Source organism: Brachycentrus maculatus, unplaced genomic scaffold (assembly GCF_059751285.1).
Source record: "Brachycentrus maculatus isolate JH-2025_06_01 unplaced genomic scaffold, ASM5975128v1 h1tg000354l, whole genome shotgun sequence".
NCBI classification, from domain to species: Eukaryota; Metazoa; Arthropoda; class Insecta; order Trichoptera; family Brachycentridae; genus Brachycentrus; species Brachycentrus maculatus.
The window spans coordinates 303,856-316,825 of record NW_028281103.1 but is presented as its reverse complement, the minus strand read 5'-3'; the positions used below and the strand labels follow the sequence as shown (position 1 = coordinate 316,825).

Here is a 12,970-nt window from a genome sequence, read left to right as displayed (position 1 = left end):
AGGATGTTCAGACTCTTTTATGTTCATTAATCTCTTAGTGTTACATTGAGGGTCGAATCTAGTTCAAGTGGCTATAATTCGACAATTTGCCATCGAAAGCTTTTGATATTATCACTTGAAGTAACTTATATTATTCGACTTATCCACTGATCCTTCTCTAGAATGTTCAGATTCGCGTTCCAAGGATGTTCAGACTGTTTTGTGTTACTTAATCCATTATTTATTTTATCGGCTACCGTTCTGGAGGTCCTGGGTTCGATTCCCAAGGGGGGTAAAATAAATATAATTGATTTTATCACTGTAATATTTATTCAATATTACCTTGGACTGGTACCTGAAGCGGAGGGCTGGTCGCCTTTCCTTCATGTGTAAACGATCAAGATAACACTGCGTTTATATGACGCAGTGCCCTATGCACCATTGGGTGCGGATAAGGGTTTATTATTTATTAATCCATTATTAGTACATTAAGGGTTGAATCTAGTTCACGTGAATACAATAAAACATTTGATGTTATCAGTTTAAATTACTCAAATCATTCGACTTGTTCTCTGAGCCTTCTCTCGAATGTTCAGATTCGCGTTCCAAGGATGTTCAGACTGCTATGTGTTCACTAATCCATACCGCACGACTGCATCTGGGTGCCGTGGGTGCGACCGGTTCCACAGGACTCCGCCGCATGGAATGACGTCATCTGCCGGATCTAGGCTCTAAAAAAGTAGCCTAATGCATTTATAACACGACCATTCCAGCTTATAGCTAGCGTATGCACGTAAAAACACTACAGTGACCTTTTATGGTCCACGGTACAATTCCCTCTAACCTTTATCCTCACCCAATGGTGCATAGGGCAATTAATAGTATAGAAGCAGTGTAATCTTGATATTATTTTTTGACATTTCATCAAAGATGAAGAATAATATGGAAGTCTGGTCATTTACGGGGCTGACGACCGTCATAGGCTAGATCTTTTTCATCTTTGATAAAATGTCAAAAAATAATATGAAAATAACTCCTGTAATTGGAAATAATCCAGATTACGCGAAAAAGTATTTGGACACACTCAAAATGTGGTAATCTTGATATATTCCTTGAAATTTATATTTTGATTATATATATGTATTATAATTACATATATATCCCCTTATAAGGGCCATTTGGTTAGTACAAGCACCAATATTTGCAGCATCATCCTCAATTCCATCTTTGATTTCCACCTCAACTGCTACTTCCTCACCATCACGCCGCTTCGCAGCATGGGTAGGCAGAGAGAATAGAACGCCACACCACTCTGTCTTTGCGAGGATAATTCGCCTCTTCCACGTTCATGCATCTCCTCATACATACCCGCCGATTGTTTCGACTCCTAATCTAACCACTTTCAAGTATTTGGCATACTGCTATTCTGGTTCAGAAAATTCCAGTTCACAAACTTGTGTGAAAAAGGGTATTCGGGGTTCTAGGAAACCAGGATAAAATATTATTCGAACTATTATAAACCGAAAAGGGTAATTCTATTCCCAGTCCTCTCCTTTTATTCTTTTCCTATCACTGTCATCTCCTTTTCTCTTTATCCCATCCTTATCTCAAATCTCTTGTTTTATATAGATTTTTTCCTCTCTCACTTTTCCTATGTATAAATGTGAAAAACTGTAATTGGTATACATGATTTTTTTTGTATCCTTTTTTTTTCATGTATTGAAACTGTTGTTTTTCCTTCTAATAAATTTTTTTTTTGAAAAAAACCCTACGTGTCTTGATTTACCGTCTAATATATTTTATACAAAAAACAGTTATATTTCATTGTTGTATAAGAACTGTGTGTTAAACGAATTGCATTGTAAATGCTAACGATCTCTCCGATTCCATAGATTTTTTTCTATGGGTGTGACATTAGCGAATGCCTATATTGATTTTGTCCTACCAGATCTATGGCAGTCTGGAATTTTTCTACCGGCAACACAGCCTCATTACGGATTACAGCCACATAGGCGAACTGGTGAACGTTGGGCAACGCAAACTCGTTTGGTATGTACCACATTCACTTTCCGTCGTGTGGCGTACCGGAGACCATTCATTGGACCAGAAGTCGGCAACCAGTGGCACAATTATTCACTCAACACATCTTTTTATAATGAATTGGGAAATCAAAGAAAATCCCGTTTCACAAGTATGTTGTTCAATTCATCATAGGGAAATAATTTTATTCCTTAAGTTAGCTTTTATATTTATATATATATATATATATATATATATATATATATATATATATATATATATATATATATATATATATATATATATATATATATATATATATATATATATATATATATATATATATATGTATATATATATATATATATATATATATATATATATATATATATATATATATATATATATATATATATATATATATATATATATATATATATATATATATATATATATATATATATATATATATATATATATATATATTTATAATATATATATATATATATATATATATATATATATATATATATATATATATATATATATATATATATATATATATATATATATATAACATATTTTATTTACATTTTGAGTGTCTCCAAATACTTGTAAACCAGCCTATGACGGTCCTCAGGACCGTTAATGCCCAGACATTCATATTCTTCTTCATCTTTGATGAGATGTCAAAAAATAACATGAAAATGATTCCTGTAATCGGAGATAATCCAGATTTTGCGAAAGTATTTGGACACACTCAAAATGTTGTAAATAAAATATGTTTTATTTTATTTATTTATAAAATGGCGCTAAATAAACTAGCCAAATTTTACTATTTTATACATTATTAAATGTTAAATTGTGGGTTTCTTCAAAAATGGTCGTTTATCTCTGAATTGGACTTTTCGAATCTTGTTCGCGGAATGAATTCATGTTTTCTAACAGGTAACAGTTAGCAGTATTTAGCGCTACCAATGAATTGACTGGAATTATTGGCATTACAAAGGTAATTGGAATTATTGGCATTATAAAAGTAAAGTCTTACAATAAGTAGAAACCCGGTAAGATGTAAATTAGTTGTGGAAAATCAAATGATGGATCATTATCATGATGTGTGTGTGATTGGCTAATAAATTAATATGAATATTCACAAGACTATCAGTAACATTCTTATTGTAATCTGTAGAGTAGTAAGGGAGATATGAAGGTTTAAGCATTAGATATTTTGATAAAACGAAAAACGGACACCGCCATACGTCATCAAATTTTACGTCATCGGGTGTGTTATAGTTATATACTTATTTAAATGTGCCGAAATCCCGACAACTTCGTCAATATCCCACAGTAAAACTAGTAAAAAGCTATTGAATACTTCGGCTGTCCAAACTCAAAACACAGTAAGGGACATTTTTTTTGTAGTACGTTTTTTTTTGCATTTTTGGACTAAGTAGATTCTACTTAGTCCAAAAATGCAAAAAAAACGTACTAAAAAAAAATTTCCCTTAGTGTGTTTTAAGTTTGGACAGCCGATTTAAGTTGAGCCTTTGTTCAGTAAAGTACAAAACAGAACAGATTTTAGAGTCACTCATTATGTTCAAGGTTATACAGGACATGTATGCTCCAATGTGCCTCTAAGCCAAAAACTGTCCTTGGGAGTCTGCCAAATCAATTTATCTCAGTAAATACTATAGGTAAAACATTAATTAAAAATGGATAGATTTTACCACAAAGTGACTGCCGAATCAATTAACGAAATCAATTTATCTCTCCTAATCGCTTTTAAAAATTTAGCCTCATTTCAGACGCTATACTTAATTATTTAACCTTAGACCATTGTGTCAAAGTACCTTTAATACGGGACTCAATAATTAAATTATTATCTTATATTGTTGAAACTTGTGTTTTATTACATTTTGAATTTATTGTATTGTAAATTAAATCTGTCAATGTCATGTTGTACCGTTTTCAAATACCCAAATATTTTTATATGATTAATAATTAAATTTTACTTACACAACAATAATTTATTTATTTGGGAATTATACAGCTTTTACAAAAAAATAAAATAAAATAACAGTTAGATTGACAATAATAAAGGCTAATCAAATAATTCCACATATCGCTCACTCCTTTCAACAACGTCATATATAAAAAAACTAAATTTTTCAGGAGATCGTTTTTAAAGTTTAAGAATATAATTATTTTTTTTTTAAATATATATCAAGCCACTTATTGAACTTTTTACTGTGTAACAGATCTTTTTAGGTAAAACCTGAAGGTTTTTTCTTCATTTGAAAAACATTTAGTATATTTAAAAAAATAATTAATCAATACCTTTTCTTCAAAATGCAAAAACAACACTTTCTGCCCTATAGCAGGTAAATATTATGTTAAAAATATGCCGCTTTAGCTGGGATATAGTAAATTTTCTGGGCATTCCGAAAACATAACTGAAAATTGACGATTTTTGATATATGACGTTGTTGAAAGGAATGAGCAATATGTGTTATGAATACTTTGTTGTATATTAAGAGAGAGCTTGTGTGTGTATGTTTAATGATAATTACCAAGCAAAATCCAAATTAAAAATGGAAATTTATTTACCACAGAGTGACCGACGAATCAATTAATGAAATTTCTGTTCTTAAGAAATATCTTCTCTCTGTCGTAATATCTAAAACATATTTTTAACCTTAGACCACGGAACTTGTTTCAATAAACAGTAATACGGGAGTTACGACGTTGTACGACGATAAGAAAAACTCACATTTTACCAAAAACGTTTACCATATTGCACTTATTTTTCAAAACTTATGTTTTACAAAAATAATAAAAATAAAACCCTTATCCGCACCCCAATGATGCATAGGGCACTGTGTCATATAAACGCAGTTTTATCTTGATCGTTTACACATGAAGGAAAGGTGATCAAGCCTCCGCTTCAGGTACCAGTCATGGTAGTATTGAATAAATATTACAGTGAATAAATCACTTATATTTATTTTACCCCCCTTGGGAATCGAACCCGGGACCTCCAGAACGGTAGCCGAGCGTGCTGACCATTACAATACGGAGGCGGACAAAAAACCTTGAAAAATAAAAGCAACATATTTTTCGAGAACTTCATATAAAATACGAACCTAAAATATAGGTTAAAAAAATTAAGATACATGCTAGTATCACTTCTTTCTTTACATGTGTTGCCTCGATGCTCCCCACAGATGTCCGTCGTAAATAATACGAACGTCTTGTAATCTAGGGTTAGTAAAGGCAAGGCTTTGAGATTTTTACCGCATGAAAAATGATTATTTTAACAGTTGTTCATGCAAATATTGTACATTTATTTCGTATTGACAAGCAATTATATAGAAACACGTTCGGTACAGTTATGACAGACCTTGACATCATTGCCACACAGTTCCTCATTCATGTTCCAAACATGTAATCAAGAAACTAGAGCGTGTTATATAAATGGTAAGGCAATTATCAAAACCTAATATTACTGGAAGGTTGAGGATATTCTACACTAAAAGGTGTGTTGAGATAATTTGGACATGTGGAACGAATGAGTGAGGAAAGAATGGTAAGACAAATTTATGAGTGTAATAAAAAAAATAGGCAGTTAGAAACTGCTGAAATGCGAATGCTTGGATCTAATGTGCAGAGGCAAAAAGCCGCAAGTTAAAAACAGTAGTTTTGAGATAAACGTCTTTAAAGTTAACTTAAAGTGATGCTTTTTGCCAACACATGTCGCTCACTCCTTTCTAGAACGTCATAAATCAAAATTCGTCAATTTTCAGTTGTGCATGTTTTCGGAATGCCCAGAAAATGTACTATATCCCAGCAAAAGAGTCATATTTTTAACTAATTATTTACCCGCTCCAGGGCAGAAAGTGTTGTTTTTGCATTTTGGAGAAAAGGTATTGTTTAATTATTTTTTCAAATTAACTAAATATTTTTCAAATGGAGAAAAAACAATCAGGTTTTACTTAAAAAGATCTGTTGCACAGTAAAAAGTTCAGTAAATGGCTTGATATTTATTTTTAACACATTGTATTATATTTTTAAACTTTAAAAACGTTCTCCTGAAAAATCAAGTTTTTTTATGTATTACGTTCTTGAAAGGAGTGAGCGATGTATCAAATAAATACAATGTTGCGGCTATTTGGATAATGAATATCTCGGTAAAGGAAAGAGATCAAAATCTGTGATTGTATATGATAGAGGCCAGTTATAAGAATGCTTTAAGACTTAAACTTTAAGCCGTATTAAGCCAAACAGCCGCAACCTGAGTTACGGCTAGTTCCACATTAGAGATTGTCAGCTGGAGTGTCCCTTAGAGACAAAATAAAGAGTTCACGCATTCGTGGAAGCCTGGGTGTAACACATTTCAAAATAAAGGAAGAGGAAATACAATTAAAGTGTTATGAGCATATAGGACGAAAAGAACCTGATCATATCGTGAACCAGGCGATCACCATGGATCTTCCTCGAAAGACATCTAGAGGAAGACCAAGGAATTCATGGATGCTGCAAAAAGAAAACATGATTCGAAGGCATGGCCTAGGTGACGTTGTCCATGACAGAAGGACCTACAACCTGAGGACGAGGAAAGCTGACTCCAACAGTCTACAAAGACGATAAGTTGGGATGGAGCCAGGAAAAAAAGAAGGTTTATAAAAATAATTTGTTATTATCCCCATCCTGCTCAACAATATTATTTTTAGCAAACAAAGGAAATTTAAATAAATTACAAATTAAACAAAATAAAGGGATGAAAATAGTTCTTAAGAAAAATAAGTATAATAATATACGAAAAATGAGAGAAGAACTAAACTAGTTATCTTTAAAAAAAAGAGAATAAAATTTAACATGCTGATCTTTGTACATAATTTTTTTAACGATAAATTACCAAAATATTTTAGGGATAAAATAGTATTAAACAAAAATTGTCTTGTATATATTGCTAGAAATTAGGATAAAATAAGACTGCCATTATTGAAAAAACTGAGTCGTAAAACTGTTTAATGTATAAGGGTTTGAAAATGTATGATGAGATGCCTGAATGTATGAAGAATGAAAAGAGTCTGAAAGTATTTAAAAATAAATGTTTTGTTTACTGTGAAGAAATGTAAATAAATATATATTTATATAGATGATGAAAATTAAGTGTAAATAATAGTTTATATTAGTTGTAATATAAGCTAACTTAAGAAATAAAATAATTTGAAAATCCTGTATATTTACAAATAATTTGAAAATTTTCAAAAGTTTACAGGATAATGAGTCACTCACCATATATCATGCTTATGTCTGTAGTCGGAGGTGGTCCAATATCAGCGATAGGTGGTCCAGGAGTGTAAGGGTAAGTGGTATCCTTTGGAGCATCATCATCTTCAGCATCCTTTCCGTGTCCTAGATCGTTGGTGTCACCAGCGCCGAATATTCCTCCTGTTTTGATCGGTCCATCCAGACTCCTGGCCTGCGACTCTTGGAATGTGGAGTTGTAAGGGGTGATGATGGCGTCGTCCTTGGAGAAAACTCCAACTGAAAAAATGAAAAAAATATGGTAAATAATTTCAGATCAATAATAATTATAACATAAGAAATATTGCAAAAGATAATAAATAAATATTGGAGAGATGGTGTAAGAAGATCGGCTATGTTTGTGTGTAGAATGGTCAATTTTACACTTGTATAAAGTGATCACTTAACAAGCCTATGACATGTCATAAACCCTATAAAAACTCAAATTCTTGTTACATTTCTGTAGCATCTATGTTTTTTTGGCCTTCCTCTAGATGCTTTTCAAAAAAGATCCATGTGCGATTGCCTGGTTCACAGTATGTTCAGGTTTTTTGCGTCCTATGTGCCCATACTATCTCAATTGGCTTTTCTCTACCTTACTATTGATGTCTGTTACACCCAGGCTTTCAAGAATGCGTGAATTTTTTATTTTATCTCTAAGGGACACTCCAGCTGACGATCTGAGCATAGCATTTTAGCAGTTTCTAGTTGCCTAGAGTAGGTGTTTACATCGTCGCGGGTCTGTCAATTGGTTACGCTTCTCTGTATAAACTTATAACACTCGTATATGCGTTTACAAGACAAGTTATATCCACTTCTAAAGTCGACGACGACTTGAGACGATATATTCACCAAGAACAAACAATAGTCAGTAAAAATATATCCAGGATATTAATCTCTTCGTCAGGAATCGTGGGCAGACAGACCTTTGTTGACGACAATTGTTTATGGCCCGCTTTTATTACCGCTTGCTTTGGAATTGGTTTAAATTTGTATTTAAAGAACACGAAATATCAACTCGAGATAATATTACTAGATTCTGGTTGCGTAAGTCCAACTTTTCTTGCTTACATTCAATCGATTTGATTGTTATAGGTGTCTCGAATTAAGATGAAGCATTTATAGTTGTATGTATAAAAATATAGATGCTTCATTTCAAGTTAAGATATCTACAAATTGATGTATCAACTGGAAGATGAATAAAATCCAGTGTCTGATAAAATAAATAATTTAAAATCATAATTTGATTTCATTTGTTATCTAGGTGACAATATTTACATTCATAAATTATGCATTTTTTCACAATGTTTTTATCCAAAACACTAATAACATTGTTTATAATTTTCGAGTTTTTTTTTTAAATTGAAGATTGTAATTTATTCAACAAATTATAATGTCATTCCTCTTTTACATAATAATTTTATTGATTATCTTTACTACAACGTAAATAATGTTATTTAAATAAAATAGAATACATTTTTAAACTTTTCGCAAACAATAATTTTCGTATATTTCGTCTCGTCGTTGAAAAATATAACAAAAAATACGAATTATAAATTCAATGAATTATATTTTTGAAAAATATAACAGAAAATACGAGTATTTAAATTTAAATCTTAAAGTTAGGCATAATTTCTTGAAAATTTTGTTGAAATTATTTAATACTTTTTTTTAAGTATTATAAGTGGAGGGCTGATCACCTTTCCTTCATGTGTAAACGATCAAGATAACACTGCGTTTTTATGACGCAGTGCCCTATGCACCATTGGGGTGCGGATAAGGGTTTTATTATTATTATTATAAATGATACCAACAATTTATCCAATGTGTATTTATCCACAGTGAAAAATCAATTTCACCTAGTTTTCATGGTACGATTTAGAACACGGGTGGCCTACCCGCGGCCCGCGGACATGTGTGAAGAAAATATTTTTGAACCAGTGATATATTTGTGATACACGGTTTGATGCATCAACAAAATTTATGTCCTCAAGTATTCTATGAGCCAAGTCATGCATGTTGTTATAAAAGTGAACAATATCCGTTCGCACACTCTTCAGCGTTGCAAATCTCAAAAAATCTCGAAAACCAGTTAAAGTGTGTAACTTCAACTATTGAAATAGATTTGAAATTGAAATCTGAAACTGAAATCTCAAAATGAGTGGTCATTTATAATTTTTTTTTCAATAAAAATGTTAATATATATATATAAATGTTTGATTTATATGCCCTAATTAATAATTTTGAAATATTATTTTTTGACATCTCATCAAAGATGAAGAAGAATATGGAAGTCTGGGCATTTACGGGGCTGACGACCGTCATAGGCTGGTTTAAGTGATCACTTTACACGCGTGTAACATTCACCAATTCTACCCATTATTGACAACCACACTACTCAAATTCTTGGAAGTTCTATATATATATGAACCAATTTAGAAACCTTGTTCTTGAATCACTAGAACTTCACTAGAGACATCTATTGGTGAGATGTAAAGAAGCTACGGGTCGTCAGCCCCGTGAATGCCCAGACTTCCATATTCTTCTTCATCTTTGATGAGATGTCAAAAAATAATATGAAAATGACTCCTGTAATTGGAGATAATCCAGATTTTGTGAACAAGTATTTGGACACACTCAAAATGTTGTAAATAATTTTGAATATTAAAAATTTTCAAAATGTTTGTTACTATACCAATAAATTTTTGTTGGTTCATTGTATGTTTTCTACTCACTTCTGGTCGTAGTAATGTTTTCTTTCTTCACAATTTCAATGATTTTACTTTCTGATTACCTCCGCATTATATTATTTATAATATGTACTCACAAAAAATAAATAAGTATGAAATTCGTTGTTGTAAAAATATCTGTATGCGGCCCTTGGGAAAATTTTAAGTCATCGATGCGGCCTGGGATGCTATTTGGGTTGACCAAGCCTGATTTAGAACAATACAATTATTTAACACAAAGGTCATTGACATTTCCAATAAACCTGTATCTTTGATTAGAAGGGACCATTAACGTACAAGATCGCCTTGGATATTGACATATTTTACTTATTATGTACTGAAGGGCATTCCAAGAATCTTTTTTTGTGTATCATTATACTCACTCCTTTCAACAACGTCATATATCAAAAAACTTTTTTCAGCAGATGGTTTTTAAAGTTTAAAAATATAATACAATGTATTCAAAATAAATATCAAGCCACTTATTGAACTTTTTACTGTGCAATAAATCTTTTTATGTTGAATCTGAATATTATTTATCCATTTGAAAAATATTTAGCATATTTAAAAAAAATAATAAAACAATACATTTTCTTTAAAATGCAAAAACAACACTTTCTGCCCTGTAGCGGGTAAATATTAAGTAAAAAATATGCCTCCTTTGCTGGGATATAGTACATTTTCTGGGCATTCCGAAAACATGCACAACTGAAAATTAACGATTTTTGATTTATGACGTTCTTGAAAGGAGTGAGCGATTTGTCATTTTAAATATTTATTTAATACCATTTGCGAAGATCACAATTTTAATTTTAATTTTAATATAATCTTGATAAAGAAGCGGTTACAATTGAAACCAGTAGACATGATAATTAACTTATAATATAATATTTTAAGTGATTTTAAAACAAAGTTTCATTTTAATTATAAAATGAAAAATCAAACAGTGCTTCAAATAAAAATTATAAAAATAAAACACTTAAGTAAGACCAATTTTTTGAGTATATTAATTTAAATACGACCAGATTTTAATTTTTTTCTGACATTTCTTGGTGGAACTACATTTTACGTATATAAAAATGTTGCAAATAAATTAATTGGTCAAATAATAACTGCATGAAAATTTAAAATTATGTCCTCAAGATACTCATACATATTAATAGTATTTTTTACGAGTAAACGTATGTAAGCTATAGTGCTCTTGCAATTTCTGACATTCACCTTTTCCATTCATCTAAGTTCCTACATCTAATTTCAATAATTGATTCGGCAGTAACTCTGTGGTAAAATCTATTAATTTTTAATTGAATTTTTCCTTGGTAAATACCATTATTTCTAAGAATCTATTGTTACACCTCTTCATCCTTCAACGTTTCAAGGAAAAAACTCTAAAATTTAAAAATGTAGAAATTTTACATGTAAGTAAAATCGGTATTTGTTTATATAATCTAGAAAAATTATTAAGTAGTAAAGCAATTAATATAGACATATCTCATCATAAATAACCAACTAAATTTGAATCGAGTCTACTTTTAAAAATATTCCCATTGTGATTCATTTGTCTTCTATCTCGCTTTCAAACTTTTTATTTTTGTGCAAAATGTCAAACCGTAATAATTTTATTTAAATGACTTTAAGTGTTCATAAAAAAGGTATTACACAAAGTGAATGATGAATGTTAAGGATTGTGTTGTAAAATTTTGACTTATCTTCACATACGGTGTTTGAAAATGATAGGAATGCATCGATTTTACACGTGTCATAATAGATTTTAAGAAAAAGTGGTATCCTCCATCCTCCATTTAATTTCCAGAAATTCCAGGGTATCATGACTCTCAACACTGAACGAGAAATGGGAGATTACTAGGCTTATAAAGATGCTTCCAGCTTCACTCACCTCCAGCAAGAATAGCGAAGAGGATAGCGAGAATCAGTATGGCTCCAACTCCCCACCAGATCCAACTTTTCCAGGCTCCCTTCCCAGGCCTCTTGTCCATTGTCAGAATCAGCTTCTCACCCCTGGAAACAAATCAAATAATGTAAAATTACACTTAAATTGATCGGTGGACATATGAAAACATCGGTGGCATCATTATATGACAAAAATGGTGAAAAACATTGGTATTATTTATTAATTCGGCATTAACTTTGTGGAATGACATGTTGATTTTTAAAAAAAAATTTAAAATACCACTTAATAAAAAATATATACCCCTAAATATATTTTATGTTCCTTAGTTTTAATTTTTACCAGAAGATGAAAACAACTGTAAGTTTTCGAAACAAATCGTATATATATAAATAAAACTCATTAAGTGGTATATTCAAGTATTTAATTTTAAAAAAATAAGGACATTGGTACTATAAACCAAGCTAGGACACAAAATACCGAACCCTCTTGTAGTGGAACGGAAAGTCTGTTGACGATTGACAACAGTCCGGCTTCTCCTGAGAAGTTTTACGTGGTTTCCTCCCAGCAATGAGCAAATGCTGAGAAGTTCCTGATTGTCCCGCACTAGATTATCCCCATTGTTTCCAACGCAGATTAAAATGAAAATAAAAATATTTAGCCAACTAAAATCCACTAAATGATCTATAAACCTTGTACATAATAAGCAAGGTAAATATTAAATGCAACTCCCATATAAAAAACACCATTTGAAGATAGGGTAATTAGTCCTAATCTCCAGTTTTTTTAGATCAATACAGATGACATAGGTAAGTGAAGGACTTTACTGTTTCATAGAAAAGGAAGTAAAGTAAGAAATGCAAGATTTATATGAAAGTAAAAAGAGAATAGCTGTAGTAGTAAGGGCACTAGGGGTTGCATACCTTTACTCGTTAAAGCTACTGTGAAGATGAACGATAATTTTGAGGATCAATTGATTTATTTATGAAAATTAACCCACTTTTACACTTAATAAAATAATATT

The 12,970-nt window shown here is 31.1% G+C and overlaps 1 protein-coding gene across 1 annotated transcript in view; it reads right to left on the bottom strand.

Annotated features, from left to right (window-relative positions):
* Window positions 1-6,680: 6,680 nt before the first annotated feature.
* Window positions 6,681-12,970, bottom strand: part of LOC148303710 (uncharacterized) — a 110,195-nt gene continuing 103,905 nt past the window's right edge. The window contains exons 4-5 of the mRNA XM_088269526.1: window positions 11,935-12,056; window positions 6,681-7,548 (exon numbers count right to left, since the gene is read on the bottom strand). Of these exons, the coding sequence (XP_088125652.1) occupies window positions 7,289-7,548; window positions 11,935-12,056 (382 nt within the window). The 3' untranslated portion in view covers window positions 6,681-7,288. The remainder of the gene's footprint in view (window positions 7,549-11,934; window positions 12,057-12,970) is intronic.